Source organism: Amphibalanus amphitrite, unplaced genomic scaffold, assembly GCF_019059575.1.
Source record: "Amphibalanus amphitrite isolate SeventyFive unplaced genomic scaffold, NRLGWU_Aamphi_draft 000142F_arrow, whole genome shotgun sequence".
Taxonomy (NCBI): Eukaryota; Metazoa; Arthropoda; class Thecostraca; order Balanomorpha; family Balanidae; genus Amphibalanus; species Amphibalanus amphitrite.
Window position 1 is genome coordinate 496,547 of NW_024881637.1, and position 22,500 is coordinate 519,046.

The window sequence follows — 22,500 nt, forward strand, 5'->3', positions numbered from 1 at the left end:
GGTGACTAGTAAAGACATCATGGCGCCTTCTGACACCAACAATTAGCAAGACATTGCCGTTTCCATCGACAATATTTTTCTTATCGGTTACGTTCGCGCAATGTTAATTCCACGAGAAAAAAATAATGAGTGAAGCAGACACCCTGCACGCAGCCTAAAAGGAACCAACCATTTCCCTGCCCATCATCCGGTTGATCAGACGCTGACTAACTCTTATCCTGCGCATCCATGTGAAACGATTGTTCTTCTTCAGCATGCCTACTCTTCAAAAGAAAAAAAAAACTTCAAATTAGTTGAGTAGCGGTGGCGGCGACTAGGGACATGCGGCAATGTCCGCCTCTCCCCACCTCTCTGCCTGAAACCACATCTTATTAAGTTAGCTGTTAAAGCCTGCTTTAAACCTTTGGGAACCCACAAACTTGGCCATCCGTTTATCTCCTGTCTCCCAGTCCCAATGGATTTGCCACTCGCCAGTGACAATGAACAGCTTCAAAAACAGCTTCGAAAAACAGTCTGACTTACAAAATGCTGTGTATTCAGTAGACAATATCGTTCATAGATGTTTGCTAAAAACTGACAACAATGAATAGCAATGTGCGTACCATACCAGTAAAACCTATAACAAACTACACAAACTACATGCGTAGTAATTGAGCTTAGTATAGAGGCCTACTACTCAAACAAGCAACGAACAAGCGTAGGTACAGATATTATATGGTGGGGGGGGGGGGGGGCGATGCAACCGGATAGTTCATAACAGACAGCGAACGCTCCTTACGGCTTCGGTCTCGCCAAATGCCGCCACGGGATGTTAGACTGTACCGCATGGCCCCGTGTAGTGCGGCACAGTCTCACCGTGGATTCCGGCTCTCGCTCGCCGATCAGTAAAGTCGCACGGTTAAATATTTTTTTTTTTTTAGTTGAAATCAAACGACTAAGAAGACATGTTCTGTCACATAACACGAGTGTCAAGCAGCCGTCAGAGCACTCTTAGCCTCATCACAACATACCTCATAATCACTATTTTCAATAGAAGCAGAGCATCCAGTGGACGAAACGATTGTCCTCGGAATCATTCGCATTCAGGTGTTTCGTATCGTTCACATTCAGCCTGAGCCACTCCACATTCTTCCGTCATGACACGTCACGTCCTCACATCACATCACGTCACGTCACATCCTCAGAGCATCACTTCCATCAGCTCCCGGTGTTTCTTTTCCTTCATATTGACCTCGATGACGTGTCCCTTCTTGTCTGCCACGGTGGTGACCAGCACGTGGCCCTTGGCCCAGCTGACTGACTCGATGTGCGCGTCTTCGGGCACCTCCAGGCTGTAGTGCCACTCCACGGCTACGGAGGTGGTCCAGCGGTGCAGGGCCACCGTGCTGAGAACAGAGACAGACGGGACATAAGGCTCAGTGACCTGGTGTAATAAAAACGCTACTAGAATGTATAAAAGGTGAAACAATGTGAGCATTACTAACGGGAATGACAATTTAATGACGCCCTCTTTCTTCAAATGTTTCATAAGCATTTAAACAGCCATTACAGTCATTGTATATGCTTAGTTTCTAGTGCTGTCCAAATCTGATACAGTTCGGCGTTTGTCTCACTTTTGCACAGTCCTGACGGCGGTGAGCAGCGCCGAGCCGCTCCTGTTGACGCTGACAGAGGTGACGGGTCCGTGCTGAGTGACCTCGACCACCTGCGACATGATGGGTCCCTTCCAGACCAGCAGCCGGCCGTCGCTGGTTCCCGTGTACGACACGTGATCCTAAAGGCGTGAAACAAGAGTGCATGTTAGCAGAATACACGGGGACATGTGTCAGCGAAAATCGGAGACGGCATGTCAATATGCGTTAACATGTCAGTGGAGACAGGCAGGAGATGTGGAGGAAAGGCGAATTACCTATAAGTAAGCTTCTTTGAAAGGGAACAAGAGGTACATATGTAGCTAGATCTTTTATGACTTCACTAAAGCAGACTCGTTTTTTGTACGAGGGTTGAAATATGCTATCGATAAATAGATGAATTTACGAAGCCCTATAATATATGGTGCCAGGCCCGCCACTTACCGGTCCGCAGGCCACACAGAGGAACCTCCGGTCAGAGCCCTTCTTCTTCCGCGGGATGTAGCCCTTCTGCAGCTGAATGGCCACGCCCACTATCTTACCAAACAGGACCTGTTCAACGACAAATACAGCCGTTAATATAAGCTAATGCAATGTCACATTTACAATTCAATAGACATATGCTGCGCACCAGCGCACGAAATAATGCCGCACAGCAATGAGCACTGAGAACACATGACAGGAACTTGGAAATTGAACTGTTGACGCTTCAGATTGATGATGAACGGGCGTACCTGTTTGGAGCAGAGGACCGTTAGCTTGAGATCGTCCGAGGGTGAAAAGTCGGCGTCCAGGAGAGTTCCGCTCACTTGTGTCTGAGCCACCTGCATCGCTGGAAGCCGTGCGACGGCGTTAATAAAACAAGTACCTAAAAGCCGCGTACACAATTTATAAAATGTGCTTTAGCATTTACCGACAGCAAGGTACCGCATTTTAATTCAGTGATTGCAAAAACGTATCTAATCCAGATATGTTTGTGCTGAGGTAGAATAAACAAGACTTACCTTTCTTCCAGTTCCAGACTCTGAGAAGGTAATGTCCATTTTTGTGGATGCAGCAGACAAGGAACCGACCACTGTCGGAGAACCGCATCCGGAATATGTCCTCCGCCTGGGAGTTGGACGCCTGAAAACAGCGCATAACTAAATTAAATTGAGCGTAATAAACAAGAAATAAAAATGCACAAAACATTACGTGAAGGTAAGTCCTCCGCGTGGCATAGAAGAGCCCACCTTTTGGCTCAGGTGTGCAGAGGTCAAAAAAACTTATTTTGTGTCAACTACAAAATTTTTCCACCCCCTTTGTGTCCCCTGCCCCCGGAGGCCAGATAAGTGTTGCAATAGGGTGGTAAAATTGGAAAAATTCTAGGATTCATCAGGCCAATGTGTTAGTGTCACCAATAATAGTGTGGCCCTAAACCTGGATAATGTATTACAGTGTCCCAAAATTTGTTGATTTGGGTGGGAAATACTGAGATTCATTTGCCACTCTCACCACCAATTTCTAAGAGCAATTAACCACTCTCAGCCAAGAACACCTTGTTACCTCAAAAGGCAGTTCAGGTGTGGTGGACTTGGACAAGTGGACAGGTGTGGTGGACTGAGTTGTGTGGATACTTGGAGTTGGTTTATGATCATAGATACTCATGGATAAAAATAAATGCCATTGATCTTTTCTCACTATTTTTGTATCTATTCTAACCAGCAGTTTCCACCCTCTACCCCTTTTTGGTGGATAATATCCCCCTCTGACACCCCAGCCAAAACTCAACTTTGGGACACTGAATGCATGTGTAACTAATCTTGTGCAGATGCATTTAAGAATTGCTGACATTCTATTTTACATTTTTCCATAACATCTACATTTGTGTTCTATATGGTGGGATTTCACACCTGTTATGACATAACAAATAATAGGTGCCTATGTATAATACAATATACCTACCTATGCAACATGTTGCAAAAGGTTCCTGTTCCACATCAAGGCCACTAATATTGTTAAACCAAAATTCTAATCATTAGATTTTTGGTACTAGTATACAATAAGTCAAAATAAAATAGGTGTAGGTGCTAGGTAGGTGGGTTGTATGCTTCGGAGCTTGTCGGTTGGCAGGTTTAAGGAAGGAAGTTGTAACTTGTAGGTACAGGTATAAGGTAGAAGGTAGATAAGCTGTAGGCTGGTAGGTAATAGGTGGTAGGGTAGAAAGTAAGATTAGGTTAGGTAATGATGTTTTTCTTTCATTCAGACTTCTTTAACACTTACGCAAGAGTAAAAGAGTAGAAGTCGGAATGAAGGAAAAACAATTAAGCCTGAACCAAACTCACATAACTACTAACCTACAACCTACCTACAACATACCAACACAAAGCAGAAAACCTACCAGCCTACAACCTCCCAGCTTACAACCTACATACCAACCCACAACATTTGTTCGGAGTCCTTGGACTGGTATACCTACTTTTACCAGCTCATGAAAATTGAAATTTGTGCTCTTCTAGGGCTCAACAAATTAAAATCAAAATGAAAGTTGTGTCAATATTTACAGTAAAAACATCTATTCATTGACAACTTTGGCAAGTGTTTCAAAATCAGGCAACAAATCCACACAGCCTTGCTTTTGATGCCCACCGGGCTAGCGTTGTTATATCCAACTTACAAGTATACCTAAATCAGCAAAGTTAGACAACCCAAGATTCCTTACTTCCAGTGTTATGTCCTGCCTTGCAACAGAAAAAATCATAACCACAATACAACAACTCAGCTTTCATCACGGCGCCAGTCCCTTTCTTGAAAGCATTCAAACTTGTTTGAAAATTGGACAAGCACTGAGCGCTACTCGCGAGCAGGGATGCGGAGCCGTGGAAATTTCAGACGGCTCCGGCTCCGGCTCCGGCTCCGGAGAAAAAATCGGCTCCGGCTCCGGCTCCGGCTCCGGGTGAATATCATGGCGGCTCCGGCTCCGACTCCGAGTAAAATGATCCGGCTCCGGCGGCTCCGGCTCCGGCTTCTACTCAGTACATCCACAATGCGATCAATTAACCTTCGCCCCAGTGGGGGGGGGCATATGTTACTACCCTGTCGCGTTTTTTGCGTGTGAATAAAAAACCGCGGCGCGTAGCGCCGCGCCGCTTGGGGTAGCTTTTGGTACATCAATTTTGGACAATGTGTGAAATTTTTGACCCCAGGTCATGTCAGGTCAGGTCACCAGGTCAAGTTAACTGACCAAGCCTAAAAAAAAAGTTTGCAATCATGTCCAGCCTGCAATGTTTGTCAGAAAGGTTTTAAACTTGGTGGATTGCATGCTGTTATGGGCACCTACAATTTGTATATCTCGGATTTTTTATATCCGTGACCTAAGGTCAGGTCAGTGGCGTGACCTTTCCATTACAAGTCAATGGAGAAAAATGAAAATGCCTCTAGATCCGTGTGTACGCATAGGAACAGTCCAAATATTTCAGAATCACAATGATTTAGTCCACTCGTGACGACCAAGAGGTCATTTTTGCTGATAGCCTCTAGAAAGGTCATTCGAGGTCATTTGAGGCTACATACAGTTTTTTGCCAATAACTCGCGATTGGAAAGAGATAGAACGCTGGGGATGGTTTCATTGTGTTAGTCTTGTTGAGACGCATCGACTGATATGCAACATGACCTTTTCCGGTCAGGTCATGACCTTGACCTGAGGTCAAATTTTCAAGTTGACCTTTCAAGGTCAAATTATAGTTCATTCGACGCGTCTCGGCGAGGGGAACACGATTCTGGCAATAGAAATGTCGTGGCTTTTTGTAGTCGAAAGTTATTGTCGAAAAACACTTTTCGTAAAAACGGCTATTTTTGGAGTTTTTGCCCTCTGGAGGCTAAACCGTTGACCTGAGGTCAATATTGATAATGACCTTTTCAAAAGAAGAGTTCAAAAGCTACCGATTGCTGTTCCATGCGTTTTCCTAGCTATCATAGTTCCTGAGATAGCGGCATGTTTTCTGAAAAATATCATGACAATTGGCAAATTTTGACCTTTGATGACCTCTGGTGACCCCAATATTGCTCTAAGGTGAAAAATGACCGAAATACTTTCAAACGTACGCATTGAGAGCTATCGACTACTTTTTACCGCGTCTTTCTAGCCCTCTTAGTTTTTGAGTTAAAGGTGGGTGGTAACATATGCCCCCCCTCACTAGGGCGAAGTTGGCTGAGACCGCCACTGGGGCGCGGGTTAAATACGGGTGGAAGAAAAAAAGGCGATGGGATTGGTACACGTTGCTTCTGTATTTGTATAACAAGGCTATTTTGAATACCACATTGTTTTACGCCTTGTACTGTCAAACCGAACTAGGTAAATAATTGTTTCCTCGTAAGAAAAGGAGCCGGAGTCGCCCCCTTTTTTGACGGCTCCGGCTCCGGCTCCGGCTCCGGGTTATATTGTTTCACGGCTCCGGCTCCGGCTCCGGCTCCGGGCAAAATATGCCGGCTCCGGCGGCTCCGGCTCCGGCTCCGGCTCCGGCTCCGCATCCCTGCTCGCGAGAGTCCACTTCTGTTTTGCTACGTGTTCATGATCACGGTATACCTCTCATAGACGTTCGCCGAAAAGGCCCGCTCAAAATCTTTGATGCGTTGGCTCCTGGGGCCTACAAAATCCACAGTGAAGGCTCCCTTGCGGCTGGGGCGTTAGCTCAGCGTTGTCCCCTCGTGTCACCAGCATCCGATTGGTTCGCTCAGGGTTATTCTCGCCGCGGATTGGCTGGTTAGTCTGTTCGCTAGCAGTGTGCGAAAACGCCGTCAACAAATGCGATGCAGTGCGTTCACCATTTTCGTGACTTTGTCACCAAATGTCTCTGGTGCCTGTCAGCTTCTGTCGCCTACAATGTAAGCGAGTAGGAAGTTTTTTTGACCTCTGCAGGTGTGGACGACTGGGACTGGAGAAGTTGATTTATTTGGCTCGTAGAGCTGTACCTGTTTAGTGAGACAACAGACTTCTGCGGATCACATTGAGCCATTATGTTGGAATATTCTGAGCTCTTGTCTTATCTATTCTACTCGTATTTAACACCCACACCAGACATGCCCCCATCCGGTGTGATGTGGCCGTCCCCCCCCCCCCCCCCCCCCGAGCCCTGCCGCGTTCCCGTTACCCGGAGCATGCCGATGGTGTCGCCGTCGCGGCTCAGGTCCAGCACTGTCACAGAGGAGCAGTCGTCCCGCTCAGAGACGGCCAGCAGGTGCGACTCGTTAGCAGAGACGGCCGCACTGCCCAGCACCGGCGCCTCGTGCTGAATACCCAGCACCTGATTACCTGCGAGAGTGCAAAGAGGGGCATATACTGCTCAGCACCGTCGCTTCGTGCTGGATACCTAGCAGCTGACTGCCTGGACAGGTACAAAAGGAAAAAACAGATGCTGTTTAGTATTGGAGTGACGTGAGGGATACCCATCATCTTTGCTTTGTTTTGACGCAGCGTTGAGCCTAATACGTTAAATTCGTTGCATCTGATATCAAAACACAGGCTGCAACCTTCCTCCCGATAGGCGTCTCTGCATCACAGGGCCGGGAGGGATCAGCTCTCCCTGCTCGGTGTAATGCTCACCCTTTTCGATGTTGTATCCGACGACACTGGTGCGGGTGACGACCGCATACACCTCTCCCGACTGGAGGTAGAGTCCCGTCAGCCGGTCCCCCGTGAGGTGGCGGGGCAGGGCGGACACGGGCCGGCGCGACTCGCCGCCGGCCAGAGCGCCGTGAGACGCAGTTAGCTCTGAGAAAGTTCAGAAGTTAGAGATGAGGACGGTGGGCTAGGGTTTTTGGAGTCGCTTAGACATCAAGAAAAATACTGCAGATAATTGGAGCGATTATATGACATGACCAATGAATTTCCGATAAAATACAGAATTAAGAAGCAATTACGAATCGAAAAAAAAATGAGGAGTGATCGTTTACAATCACTTAGCTTTTAAAGGGTCATGAGACTTTTGTGTCCTCCCTGTTCTCCAATCCCCTTCGAACTTCCCTCGTCCTTCAATTCCTCTACATTCCTCCAGCGTTCTCATTTATCTTCCCCTGCTCTGCCCTCCTCCCACGCTCTCACCGAGGTCGTGCACGGCCAGGTCGTCGCCAGAGTCGGGGTCCAGCGGGTTGGTGTAGCCGGGCGCCACTTCTGTGCTCTGCACGCGGCTCCAGACGAACACACCGCAGTCGGCGCCGCCCACCGACATCAGGTACTTGCCGTCGTACGACCAGCGCACGTTGGTCACGTGACTGCTGTGGCCGGAGTACTTCCGGAATCGGCAGAACTTCTCCTGGTGAGGGGTACACGAGGATGAGTTAGTGCGAGCATAAGGTGTGGGTTGAAACGGACGCGAAACGTGCAGTGTAACACATGCAACTTAGTTATCGTGTTTTGTTTGTCTTTTATTCTAGGGAAATGCCCGTCCTAAGGCCTCACAGGTGTAAGTTTTGTTCCCGTTTTGTGGTATGGCATAGGCTTCTCTATGGACGAGGCTTTCTTTCCCATTCGTTCGTATCGGCCCCGCCCGCGTTCATGTGATTAGGTAGGCTGTACCGCAATACCCAGTGTGCTGCGGCGCAGTCTACCTCCCCGTTTCGTCGGCGCTCGTTACAGGCTCAGCCGACTGTTGCTGATACTGACCCTGGCCGGGTATCTGAACAGTTTGATGAGCCCTCCGTCGTCGCAGGCGGTGGCCACCAGTGTCCGGTCGGGGCTGCGATCCGCCGCGTTTATATCGGTGTAGTCATCCTCCGGCGCCCAGATGCCGGCCAGACTCGGACTGAGGACGCAGGTTTCTGTGTGCCAGTCCAGTAGCGGCTCCACGGAGTTCGGCACCAGCTGCCGGCGGCCGGCGGGGCAGTCGTGGTACAGGAGCTCACCGGCTCCTGGTGGGAGGTGAGAGAGGGGGAGCATCAATCAGACTCTGAAGTAACGTTCGACAAGCATGTGTAGAATGCGATTGCCTACGACCGCCTAATGGCGTCAGCCAATGTAGGTCTGTTCGCGAGTGAAACATGGCGATGGTTCTGCATCATTTTTGACCTTATGGGTTCTAAATGTTCATCGCAGTTGAGCTTATTTTATGTGACAAGACGAGTGTAAATCCGTCCCTCCCTTGCATGTATACATGCAAGGGAGATGCGGTGATATATCACCACATCTGCCACTGACCATACTTCATCAGACCCAGAGTCAACCCTCCGCTCTCTGTGACTCGTACCTGAGTTGCTGCGGATGAGCCGTCCGTCCTCCAGCCAGTCCACCTGTGATATGTAGCTGGAGGCGTCCTTACAGACGGCCACGCGGCGCAGCTGGCCCGCCTCCGACCAGTGGTACAGATCGACCACGTCGTCATGAGAGGCGGCAGCCAGGAACCCCCGGCCGCGGACGGCCCGCGGCGACCAGCGGACGGCAGAGATCTGAGAGTCGCGGTGGTGGACGGTGGCAGCGCGCAGCAGACTGTCCGACGAGAACAGACTCACACTGCCTGCGGAGCGGAGATAGGGAGAAAACCTAGTGATCATATTTCCGCGAATCAACAGACCGGTAATAATCTGTAGAGAAAAGGAACAAGTGGAAAAGGGAACACATATATAACGGAAAAGTCAGTGGTCGTATTGTCTGAACTATAGCAGAAATTATTTGTTGAATGTCAATTCAAACGCAATGTGCGAACAATCCTATGTGAACTTTCATCAAAAATCCTATCAACCAAAAAAGGTGAACGCCAACTCATACACAACACCATTCAAGATGCTCTCCGTACCGTCCAGAAATCCGACGGCCAGGCAGGAGCCGTCCGAGTTGTAGGCCACGCTGCGCGCCGGCCGGCGCAGGTCGGTCATGTGCGCGCCGCTGAACCGGTTCCAGACTCGCAGCCAGTGGTCGTCACTGACGGTGACAAACTCCAGCGTGGTCGGGTGGGTGTCCAGACCCCAGACCTCGCCGCGGCCGTGACCCTGACCGGAGGGGGAGGGGTGGGGGTCAGGGAATCAGTGGGGGAAGAGGGAGGAACTCAGACAGGATCGGGCTAAATCCCATATGGCAAGTCTCGAGTAAACACGAAAGGGAAGCTGCGACAAGCTCCGCTCCCCCAATGAATTCATCTGGTAGAACAAGAGCAGCCATCGAGAGTCGAAATCAATACCGTGACTCCTCCCTCCCTCTCTCTCTCTCTCTCTCTCTCTCTCTCTCTCTCTCTCTCTCTCTCTCTCTCTCTCTCTCTCTCTCTCTCTCTCTCCCTCTCCCTCTCTCCCTCTCTCTCTCTCTCTCTCTCTCTCTCTCTCTCTCTCTCTCTCTCTCTCTCTCTCTCTCTCTCTCTCTCCTCACCGCCATGGTGACGCAGATATTGCCGTCTTCATAGACCTCTACGATCTCTCCGCGCTGGGTCCCGGCCACGATTCTCCCCATGCCCATGGCGCAGGCGCGGATAGACGGATGATCGGTCGTTAGTGTCATGTGACCCGCAGTGACGTAAGCGTTACTGATCGGGAAGATCTTGAGACAGCGGGAGAACTCGTTGTCCCAGAGGCAGACGTAACCGTCCTGGCCGCCGGTCAGGTACCCCTGGAGGACAAAGAAAGTGGTGAGTTGTGTTTGCAGTCTCTGGGAAGCCGAAGATGTGAGAGACACCAAAAAGACAACGAGCCAAAAACACACATTTTCCTATATTCCTTCCTCTCTTTTCCCTTCCTTTTCCTCTTCCTCTCCCTCTTTCTCCTTCTCCCTCACTCTCCCTAGCGGTAAACGTTCGAGCCCTACCTCCTGCGGTGTGGCGATGCAGTAGACGGGTCCGCGGTGCGCCTTCACGGAGGTGGCCACTCGGCCGTTGGACCAGCTGTAGACGGTGCCGGACGCGCCGCCGCTGAAACTGGACCCGTCCCCGGACATGGCGCAGCACAGCATCGTGTCCTGGTTATCTGACAGAGGGACGAGATGGGTCAGATACAGATTTCTGGGCAGGAAGTTTTGACAACTTAGCCGAACGGTGCCTGTCATGCTTTGTAATATGAACGGAGGAGAGTTGTGTTGGAAAATGGAAATGAAATGCCCTGTATCAGCTACTTACCGAGTTTCCCGAGCACAGCCCGTTTCCAAGTCAGCCCGCCTCCGGAACGGGTCCAGAAGCGAATGTGGCGCACACCGACTGTCATCAGCTTGTGCGGGTTGGTCGGATCAAACGCCAGGTCAAACACCTTCTCTGAGTGACCCCTGTGAGCGGCAGAGGTCAGCGGGAGCGGTCAGCGGGCAGGACCAATCAAGGAAAGAGCCTGATTTCATCTGATGACATCAACATACGGCATCAACTGATGAGAGGAACGCAATAAATCCAATATCAGATTGACCGAGAATAACTGGAAGGTAACATAGTTAGATGTTGTGAACTCATCTCTTCAATGACAGAGAGACCTTAGCCGAATATGTTTTCAGGGGCGTAGGCAGGGGGGGGGCCACTGGGCCATGGCCCCCCCCCTTGGGCGCCGAAGGCGCCCTTTGCGATTGGAGGGCGCCGAAGGCGCCCTCCAATCGCAAATGCAATTGTGATATAATCGAATCGAAAAACAATCGCGACTGGAGGGCGCCCTCCAATCGCGAATGTGTTTACAGGGAAAATACGGATGGAGGGCGCCCTCGGAGGACGCCCATTCCAAATACGCCCTCCAAATACGGTTGGAGGGCTCCCTCGGGCGCCCTCCAACCACATTTGTAGGCTGTAGCTCTCTAAGCGTAACGGTGGTCGCCTATGTAAGCCGCTGTCCTGTAAATAAACGCCCTCTCACCCGAAGGCGCCCTCCTGTAGGTCGCCACCCTGCTACACATTGCCGCCCTTCTGCTGATCGGCGTCCTCATAATTATTGGCGCTCTCCTACCTATTGAGCCCTCATGTGAAATTTTGAACGCCGCCTTTCTCCCTTTTGGCACCCTCTTGTTCAGTGCCGCCCTCCTACCTATTGGTTCCCTAGTCCTTCCTGTTGAATGTTAATCGGGGCCCTTCTCCTATTGGGGCCCTCGTGTAGATCGCCGCCCTCCTAACCACTGGCACCCTCCTGTTGATCACCGCCCTCCTATCCACTGGCACCTTCCTGTTGACCAGCGCCCTCCGCACAGACGCCCTCCTGTTCGTGTCATCCTCTTGAGCAAAGGCGCCCTCCTCACCATTGCCACCCCCATTTTAATCGTCACCCTTCCGCTCATTGGCGACTTCCAGTTGATGACCGCCCTCCCACCTATTGGCGACCTCTTGTTGATCGCCACCCTCCTATTGGTGCTCTCCTGTTCCTCGCCACCCTCTTACCTGGTGGCGCCCTCCTGTTGATTGTTGATCGGCGCCCTCCTACCTATTGGTGCCCTCCTGTTGATCGCTGCCCTTCTATCCATTGGCGCCCTCCTGCTGCTCGCCAACTTCCTACCTATCGGTGCCCTACTGTCGAAACTCGGGATGTTGATCGGGGCTCTTCTACCTATTAGTGCCCTCCTGTGGATCGCAGCCCTTCTACCTATTGGCAACATCCGTTGATCGCTGCCCTCCTATCATTTATTTACTCCTTTGGCATGTTTTTCAACTTAGTCGTTCTATTGCACATAGTTGATGTCTTGCCTGTGAAAACTGCCACAAATGAACGTGCATTCAGCACAATGAATGAAGTATCTATACCTACCAAAACTATCTACGCTCTACGATGCATAAAACACGTCTTTGGTCTTAACGGATTGATCCTACTTTACGTGCATCATGGCATCTATATGGATTACGATTAAGTATTGTCAACAGGTTCGGGCGCAACAGCAGGCATCTGAAGTTTCGGTGATTGAAACTGGTTATGTGGGTACACTGTGTGTATGCATCTGTGAGAAGGCTATGAAGGCTGGTCTGAGGTAATTTGGATGATGTTTACGCATCTCGCGCTCCGGTATCAATCCGATACGGTGATCTGGTGCGTAGATATGCCACCGCCAATAAACTTTTATACATCGACACCCATGAGCCAAGCTTTCTGTACAGTTTGTGTGGCAGCGGCCCGACCAAACCTTAGGTATTTTTTACACCTTCAAATTTGGTAAAAGAGCGAGAGGAGCTTTGAACAGTGATCGTATAAAAGGCGTGCCTAAAAAGCGGAGGAAAAGGTTGTTTTCAAAAATTTCGCGCGCCTTCGGCGCAGCATTTCAAGAACACTTGACCTTTTGTGACCTGGAGTATAATGAATACACACGATGCAAAATCAATGCAGCACGACCTATACGAGGTTACGCAAAAAAAAAACTGGTGGCATGGTAAAAAACGCCTCCCAACCCCCCAACCCCCATTGAGCGATTTTTTTATCTCGCGACCGTATGGCGCCCTCCTTGGGTGAGGTGGCGCCCTCCAAACCCTTGGCCCCCCCCCTTCGCGATTTTCTAAATACGCCGCTGTATGTTTTGACCTGCAGAACGCATGACCGAACCAGACGAGGGCAGGCCCCTTTGCCCCACAGCGTGTGACTGACCTGGCCGAGGCCAGTTTCTGGCCGGTCTGCCAGTTCCAGAGTACCAGCGTGTGGTGGTCGTCGCCGCCGATACTGGCCAGCACGGAGCCCTGCTGACTGAGGGATACGCTGACGACGGCCCGCTGGTGGGCGCCGCTCAGCACGGACAGGGTGTCCAGGGTGGCCGCCGACCAGACGTGGATCGACGGGTCGGCGCCCATCTGCAGGTACGGGAGGGGTGCTAAAGCGTCGGAGAAAGTTCGGCGAAACAGGCGGTAAATGTAGGGGTGAGCAGTCCGGCTGATATACGTGAAACAACGGGAAACGCATAGGAAGAGCGGGTGAAATAGCGGAACAGGGAAGAAACAGAGATGATGGAACAGAGGGAGCTGCGGGCACCGCATAGGGCAACGGAGAACGGTTGAAATAGCGAATGAGCAGCTACAAGGCTCGTCTATAAAACATTGGCCAGATTACACGTCTACATTGTCCGCCTGTCCGGCACATACCCAGCCAGACAAAATGTATCCCCGCCTCACCTGTCCGGTGGCCACCACGTCCGTGCCGGGCTGCACGGTCAGACAGAGAATGTCGTCCGTGTGCTTGTCGTAGAACTGCTGACCCAGTGTGGCCGGATCGTACACTATGCCCAGCGCGGCCAGGTGGTACACCAGGTGACCCTCCTTGCTGAAGTGCAGGTTGTTCCGCGTGTCGTGGCCGCGGTACCTGAGGGATAATCATAATTTCCTGGATAGCATTAAAGGATTCTACGTGAAATAAAATTTAATGAAGCGAAAATTACGTAGTGAATGAATGAGGCGCTGGAAGCGTTGAACGATAAAATGCAAGCCTCCATTAAAACGAGTACAATCGATTTTCATATCTTATTCACTGCAGTTTTTTTTTGGGGGGGGAGATAAGCTCGATAGGACACACTAAGTTCACATGCTCTCTTAGCTCACCCGCCGACAAACTTGAGTTTGAGTCCGGCTTCTGGCAGTTTGGTGTCGGCGTTAGGGGCAGCCCTCTGCCGGGGTACGCCGCGGTGGGAGGCCGACGCCGAGCGCTTCTCGCGACGCTTCCGGCTCACCCTGGCGGCGGCGAGGAACGGCTGTAACTCATTTGTTGATTTACATATGCAAAGCTTTATTACGATAGATTAACAAAATATTGATAGACGCCAAAATAAATAATTGACCAAAAAAGGCATGATACCTCTGCTCTAAGCTACATACCTGGACGGTTTGAGGACGCTCTGCTCGTTCTCAACGTCTGTGTAGATCTCCGGGAAATGTTCCGTGTCCGTGTCTGGCTCGTCATCCTCCGAGACCTGCACACTCTTCCTCACCGCCACTGGGAAACAAATCATAATTACATGAAAATTAAATGATGATCAACTCTATGTAAAATATTGAATGTTTAATTATGCAGCTGGTGGTGCTATGTGCATCGATGTCGTAATTCGTATTAAATATATACAAATTATTTGACGATTTTAGGCATGAATTTATGACGTAACCAGTGGTGCTGCACTTAATCCTCGACTTTCGAACACCTATTACTTTCGTGCCCATTCTTTAAAAAAGTTAAATTGCACCGCTGACGTACCGACGTGTTCACCGGTGTCCGGTGACCCGGTCTGGTACTTCCAGAGGAACACGGATCGGTCCCCGCCACCGATAGACACTACGTGGGTCCTCTCCGAGGTGAACCGTACACCGGTCACGTGCTCCGAATGACCCACGAACGAACGGTACTTGCTGCCTGCAGTGAGAGACGGAGCACGGGATTGTTCAGAAGATGGCACCATCATCTCTAATCAAAAACAGAGTTTGACCTTTATTTTCACTAATGACAAGACGCAACGTTAATTTTAATGAGCGGAAGGGTAACAGACGTGTACAGTTTTTTGTTTACACCAGTTCGACAATCAACAACGCCAAAGGGAGCAGCAGTCTCACCCTTTTTCCTGCAGGGGAACCGGAACAGTTTGACGAGTCCGAAGTCGTCGCCGGTGACGACGACGCCCCCGTCGGTGTCGACATCAGCGCTGTTGATGTCGGTGAGGTCCGAGTAGCGCGGCCAGATACCGCTCAGCTCGGCGCCCAGAACTCCGGTCCGGGAGGCCCAGCGCAGGGAGTCGAGCACGTCCGAGTCTACCTCCTGCTCACCATCTGAGGGGAGGGAGGGAGTCACAGCGAGTCGAGAACGTCAGAGTCCACCTCTTGTTCACCATCTGAGAGTAGGAGGGGGAGAGTCACAGCGAGTCGAGCACGTCAGAGTCCACCTCCTGCTCACCATCTGAGGGGGAGGAGAGGTTAAGGGTCACATGGTTCGCTTTGAGGGTTGATCAAAGAGCGCTGCACTGCAGTATGCAGCCATTGTGTTTTTATATAAATATGATTGCGCTAATTATTTTGTTCTTGGATGAAAATAGTAATACAGCTTCATACCGAACCACGTCCTAGAACTAGTCCCAGAACCGAACCTGCACCCAGTCGCAGCAATAAACACACAGTCCCATGGTCCCAGTCCCAGACCCCACCTGCGGCTCGGTAGGTGAGTCTCTCCCCGGCGCCCGTGTTGATCTCGATATAGCGTCCGTCGGTGCTCCAGTCCAGATGGGTGATATAGCTGGAGGCGCCCTGCATCACGGCCGTCCGCACGTACTCGTCCGTGCGGTACACGTCCACAATACTGTCATGAGAGCCGACCGCCAGCAGGGAGCCGTCCGGGGAGAACTTCAGCTCCGATATGTCCTCCCGACGGTCGGCGAAACGCACCTCCTCACTCATGTCTCTGTGGCGATGAAGAAATGGGCCACAGATCATGATTGGTGATTCGAGATAGAGGGCACTCCAAAACAGCACATTGTTTTCGAGAGAGAGAGAGAGAGAGAGAGAGAGAGAGAGAGAGAGAGAGAGAGAGAGAGAGAGAGAGAGAGAGAGAGGGAGAGCGTGAACAAAGATCGTTAAAAATCTGGCCGGATACTTCACTCACTTGGCGTTGAGTATGACGACGGTGCCGAATTTGAGTCCGACGGCGACTTGGGTCGAGTCTGGTGAGACGGCACAGGACATGGCGGCCAGGTCGAGCCGCGTGGTCTCCAGCAGCTCCCGCTTCTCCACATCCCAGATCCTACGGCAGAGAAAGAACGGTCGAGGGCATACAAGGTCAGTGGAGATAACGGAGGGTTAACGAGGACACGAAGAGGACACATAAAAAATAGACAGGTTGAAACAGACATGTACATAGTTATTATATTTAGTAATTGATTCCGAATGAATAAAAACATAAGTTGTTTGCAATTTAGTCAAACTTACATACAACTAAACCTACTAAACCTCCTGCCACCCACCTAACGGTGTGGTCCTCTCCGGCGGTGGCGAATTTGTAGTTTTCCGGGAACGGGGCCAGGCCCCAGAGCTCCCCCTTGCCGTGACCCTGCATGTAACACTCGTTCACCCCGTCGTGGTGGATGAATATCTCACTCAGCTTTGTGCCGAATAGAAACTGAAAAAAACGTGTCATGTTGAGGGATAGCGTCAGATTTATGCCGATTTCCCGACTTCAAAAAGTAAATTGCAAACAGGTAGAAGGCATTATCCATAACACTTCTTAAAGGAAAAGGGTCACCTTTAACATGGGGTTTGAAACTGAGATGGCCATCTTGTAGCCCGTGTCCGAAAACCCCGAGAGTGTCCCACCTTACGGCCGATTTCGGCCTCCATTTGTAGGTATCGGCAATTTTAAAAGAAAATATGCCAGGAATGCGTCCTTATCCCAGGAATGCGTTCTTATCCTGTAATACAGCCACCCGCGGCGAGGCTTTGGTTTTTAACCAATCAGTTCCAATCAGCTCAGCTTTAACCAATCAGCTAATCTGACACAAGCCGACGAGACTGTCTTCTGAAGGCTGATTGGCTTGAGTGTGATGTCATCGCTATGACATCATACAGAAGGTGCGGTAGAGAGTACAAACATAGTACCAATATGTTAAATAGTTTGACATACTTTTTTGCGAATTGTGCACTTCTGGCACCAGATTTAAAAAGAACATGAAAAATAATAATGTCAAAATGAAAAGCAACGATATCTTCATATTTCACGAAGGTGGCACTTTTCCTTTAAACACCAAATTATTAGATCGACTACTCCGCTTGGCTTGGCGGGCTTTCGCTCCGAACCTTTCCGTGGTCCCAGGAGACAGATGTTACAGCTCCATTACTGTGAAGTGACGGACTGCGAGCTGAAAAAGACGCCACAAATGATGTTGCATTTAGAAGCGTACGACTGAAACTATAATGGATACAAAGAACTAGCAAAGATGTAAAGGTGAATGACTGAATTTAAGCATAGAAATATACAGATAATATCTAAACAAAAGATGTCTAATGAAGCCTAATTTGTTTTATGCGATTGACACCGCAGTCCATTTGCGCATCCGCCTGACTGACCTACGACCGTTTTGCTGACGTCAAAGTGGGCCGTCCACATCTTCACGTGACCGTCTTCCCCTCCGGTGACCAAACCTTCCCGAGCCAGCGCCATACAGAACACCGGACCCTGAAACAAACAGTCATCCGCTCAGCTCAGGACACGGGGGCTATTAATTAACCGTCAGACTATCTCATCTCCACTCCTATAGAAGTGGAGATGAGATAGTTGTTATTGTTATAACCATTGTTATAACAATGACGCCTGCCGTCTTATCGAGGCTGACCACGGCGTGCGATGCGTTACCTCGTGCGCCTCCTCGATGATTTCGTGCAGCTGTTTGTCCCTCCAGATGTACAGCTGCCCTTTCTCGGTGCCGGTCACCAGCGTCTTCTCGGAGATGTAGAGAACGCCGGTCAGTGTAAGTGCGCGACTCGAGTCCCCGAACACTGCCCCGTGGGACCTGGAACCAGTGCGGACCGGCGTCAGTGCGCGACTCGAGTCCCCGAACACTGTCCCGTGAGACCTGGAACCAGTGCGGACCGGCGTCAGTGCGCGGCTCGAGTCCCCGTGGGACCTGGAACCAGTGCGGACCGGCGTCAGTGCGCGGCATAGAGTCCCCGAACACTGCCCCGTGGGACCTGGAACCAGTGCGGACCGGCGTCAGTGCGCGGCTCGAGTCCCCGAACACTGTCCCGTGAGACCTGGAACCAGTGCGGACCGGCGTCAGTGCGCGGCTCGAGTCCCCGTGGGACCTGGAACCAGTGCGGACCGGCGTCAGTGCGCGGCATAGAGTCCCCGAACACTGCCCCGTGGGACCTGGAACCAGTGCGGACCGGCGTCAGTGCGCGGCTCGAGTCCCCGAACACTGCCCCGTGGGACCTGGAACCAGTGCGGACCGGCGTCAGTGCACGGCTCGAGTCCCCGAACACTGCCCCGTCAGACCTGAGAACCAGTGCGGACCGGCGTCAGTGCGCGGCTCGAGTCCCCGTGGGACCTGGAACCAGTGCGGACCGGCGTCAGTGCGCGGCTCGAGTCCCCGAACACTGCCCCGTGGGACCTGGAACCAGTGCGGACCGGCGTCAGTGCGCGACTCGAGTCCCCGAACACTGTCCCGTGAGACCTGGAACCAGTGCGGACCGGCGTCAGTGCGCGGCTCGAGTCCCCGTGGGACCTGGAACCAGTGCGGACCGGCGTCAGTGCGCGGCATAGAGTCCCCGAACACTGCCCCGTGGGACCTGGAACCAGTGCGGACCGGCGTCAGTGCGCGACTCGAGTCCCCGAACACTGTCCCGTGAGACCTGGAACCAGTGCGGACCGGCGTCAGTGCGCGGCTCGAGTCCCCGTGGGACCTGGAACCAGTGCGGACCGGCGTCAGTGCGCGGCATAGAGTCCCCGAACACTGCCCCGTGGGACCTGGAACCAGTGCGGACCGGCGTCAGTGCGCGGCTCGAGTCCCCGAACACTGCCCCGTGGGACCTGGAACCAGTGCGGACCGGCGTCAGTGCACGGCTCGAGTCCCCGAACACTGCCCCGTCAGACCTGAGAACCAGTGCGGACCGGCGTCAGTGCGCGGCTCGAGTCCCCGTGGGACCTGGAACCAGTGCGGACCGGCGTCAGTGCGCGGCTCGAGTCCCCGAACACTGCCCCGTGGGACCTGGAACCAGTGCGGACCGGCGTCAGTGCGCGGCTCGAGTCCCCGAACACTGCCCCGTGGGACCTGGAACCAGTGCGGACCGGCGTCAGTGCGCGGCTCGAGTCCCCGAACACTGCCCCGTGGGACCTGAGAACCAGTGCGGACCGGCGTCAGTGCGCGGCTAGAGTCCCCGAACACTGCCCCGTGGGACCTGGAACCAGTGCGGACCGGCGTCAGTGCGCGGCTCGAGTCCCCGAACACTGCCCCGTGGGACCTGGAACCAGTGCGGACCGGCGTCAGTGCGCGGCTCGAGTCCCCGAACACTGCCCCGTGGGACCTGGAACCAGTGTGGACCGGCGTCAGTGCGCGGCTCGAGTCCCCGAACACTGCCCCGTGGGACCTGGAACCAGTGCGGACCGGCGTCAGTGCGCGGCTCGAGTCCCCGTGGGACCTGGAACCAGTGCGGACCGGCGTCAGTGCGCGGCTCGAGTCCCCGAACACTGCCCCGTGGGACCTGAGAACCAGTGCAGACCGGCGTCAGTGCGCGGCTAGAGTCCCCGAACACTGCCCCGTGGGACCTGGAACCAGTGCGGACCGGCGTCAGTGCGCGGCTCGAGTCCCCGAACACTGCCCCGTGGGACCTGGAACCAGTGCGGACCGGCGTCAGTGCGCGGCTCGAGTCCCCGAACACTGCCCCGTGGGACCTGGAACCAGTGCGGACCGGCGTCAGTGCGCGGCTCGAGTCCCCGAACACTGCCCCGTCAGACCTGGGAAAACAGCGCGGAACGGCGTCAGGGCTGCTGGGGTGCTGAGTGGAAAGGATCCAGCTGCTAGGATGATGATGTTGTGTTGTGGTGTAACGTGAATCGTCACCGGCCGAATAGTGTCTGTCTGTTTTCAACTACGCTTACTTGAAGCTGTTTCCGAGCTGTTGCCAGATGCGGAGGTGGTGCTCGCCGCAGGTGGCCAGTTCGTTCTCTCTGTAGGGGCTCCAGCAGAGGTCGACGACGCGCGCTGAGTGGGCCGTGGTAGAGGCTACGCTGACGCCGCTCTGCCAGCTCCAGACCACCAGGGTGCTCGGATCGTCCATACCCAGCGACGCCAGCAGCTGCAGGGGGTACATACGGAGGGGCATCGGTCAGGTACTTTTCGAAAAGTCATTTAAAAATTATGATCGGTCATGTAACAGAGTTAATTATTCCGTCACTTTGTGCTGCAGATATTGATGGATTATGGCGATCGAGTGTCTTGAGTAGTGATGCGACAACACGAAATCGCCAAAGTTATTTTATGCCATTTTGTTGAAACTTGGTTGAATGTTATGAACTGGTTGCCATTAAATTAATTAGCAATGGTAAACCGTATATCCGGCATTTACGTCGCATGATGAAACATGCAAACAGAGGCGTCATTAGCTGGCTACATATTCCTGGGTCTTACGTAACAGAGGACAGTCCATTTTGCAACAATGTTAGCACTCATTGTCCACATTACACGATATCTTGGAAATAACGTGCATAATTGAGTTTCGTGTTGCAATGCAAGCATTAACAAATCCTTATACATGTTCGTGTATGAAGGTGACCTTATTTTTCCATCGACCCACTCCAACTCACGACGGGCGGAAACTAAATATAGTTTTGCTCGTTTGCAACAAGGCGATGATTCTGTGCAGCCCATAACCAGTAAGTTGGCCTCTTGCGCTGCATCTAATACGCAGCAGAATACAGCAGATGTCACGAATACAGCACGATTGCATGATATTTCCTCGTAACTCATTGCAAAATGCTGATTTAGCGTCAGCGAAGAGCTAAGCCGTTTGAGCTCGACATCAAACGTCGTTCGGTAAACTGGGAATGTTTTAGACCGTCCAGCGGCACGATATTTGACGCAGGGGAATGACCTTGTCGCACCTCCATCGTGACCTCTTCGCGACCTCGCTGTGACCTCTGACCTTTCCGTCGCTGTTGAACTGGACGCGTCGGATGCCGTTCATGTGTCCGTCTTTGAGCACGGAGAGGGTCTCCATGGTGTGCGGGTGCCACACACAGACGTAGGGGTCGTCACCGATCTGTCCGGTGGCCACCTTGGACTTGTCACCGCTCACAGCCAGACTGGGGGGACAGGAGAAGAGTAAAACGGAGTAGCACATGCTTCTGTCTAAAAGTAAATCTAGACGGTGATGATATTGCCTAGGGCCGAAGAACATGAAGCCACACGATATATATCCAATATAATTCGCAAATTGATATTAATTTAGCTCCGAGATGAAATATTGAGACATGATAATACATATTAGGAAGTTACATATTTTGTTCAAATTTTAAGATGATTCCAATATGTTTATTCGATTTTCTCACCATGTGATGTCGTCGTTGTGTCCGTGGAAGTACTTTTGCTCTCGCTCCTTGAGCCTGTAGACCACGCCGACGCCGGCAGTGAAGTAGACGATGACGTCCTCAGAGAGGAACTGGACGTTCCGCTTGGCCACGCCGTTGTAGCCAAAGATCCACTGGAGCCTGAGACTGGCGTCCGGGGGAGCGCGGCCAGTCATCTTGGACTCGTTGTTGGTGCTCAGAGGTCACAGGTCAGAGGTGTTAGGAGAGGTCAGGTAAGAGGAGGCCACTGAACGTAGCTGAGTTTAAACTGACGGTATGATCACCCGTCACTTATATAAGAGTGAGGGCTGATCCTAGACGAGTTTGAATGCCAATTGGCATACAAGACTGTCGCCGGCGAATAGGATGTCAGGCATGTTCCTTGATCCTCGTGTTATCAAGAAGAAGATTCAGTTATGAAAACGTCTTCAATCACTTACTTGACTGGATGCTCACTCAGTTCTAGCGACGCTGCCGACATTCAGTGGCACCACAGACGTTTCCAGCCAGCCTACGGTCAGTCCACCGCACACTGGACTCGGCCACACCGAGTGGGCGCTGTCACGGCACTGCACGGCCGGCCGGCCCCGTCCCGTCGGTCAGCCCGGCTCGATCGGCCCGCTCGGCAGGACCTGTGGTGGCCGGCCCGGCACGCAGCCCTGTGTACCGGTTGCCAGGGCCTCCTCACCAATCAATATACCAGCTAACCCCCCCGACAGCCGCGCCGGTGACAACATTGGAACCAATGGCCGGTCACCACGGAACCGTGCCGCGGGGCGCCAAAGTGGCACGGGTCGTTACAGTAGAGGAATTCAATGGTTGCAGCTATCGGTATGAATAAATAAGTATATTTCGGCGCGGGGTTTTGCAAAATGGAGCAGCACAGTTATGGTTGCGAAACAACCATGAGTTAAAGTTACACTTCCGTGACCGAGCTTGGATGTTAAACGACGA

General features: G+C 52.1%; 1 protein-coding gene across 1 annotated transcript; it reads right to left on the minus strand.

The window, feature by feature from the left end:
• Positions 1–514: 514 nt before the first annotated feature.
• LOC122382545 (echinoderm microtubule-associated protein-like 6) lies at positions 515–22,215 on the minus strand. Its single transcript, XM_043368029.1, has 29 exons — positions 21,529–22,215; positions 21,123–21,282; positions 20,080–20,276; positions 17,839–17,995; positions 17,553–17,661; positions 17,283–17,344; positions 16,454–16,608; positions 16,096–16,233; positions 15,641–15,894; positions 15,057–15,269; positions 14,704–14,859; positions 14,331–14,448; positions 14,058–14,186; positions 13,635–13,821; positions 13,117–13,316; positions 10,701–10,843; positions 10,394–10,551; positions 9,962–10,198; positions 9,399–9,591; positions 8,853–9,119; positions 8,273–8,517; positions 7,712–7,922; positions 7,214–7,381; positions 6,762–6,922; positions 2,636–2,756; positions 2,366–2,463; positions 2,076–2,183; positions 1,614–1,774; positions 515–1,385 (listed from the first exon to the last, which is right to left on the minus strand). Exons 1-29 carry the CDS (start codon positions 21,720–21,722, stop codon positions 1,181–1,183), a joined length of 4,905 nt encoding a protein of 1,634 aa, XP_043223964.1. The 5' UTR covers positions 21,723–22,215; the 3' UTR covers positions 515–1,180.
• Positions 22,216–22,500: the final 285 nt, after the last annotated feature.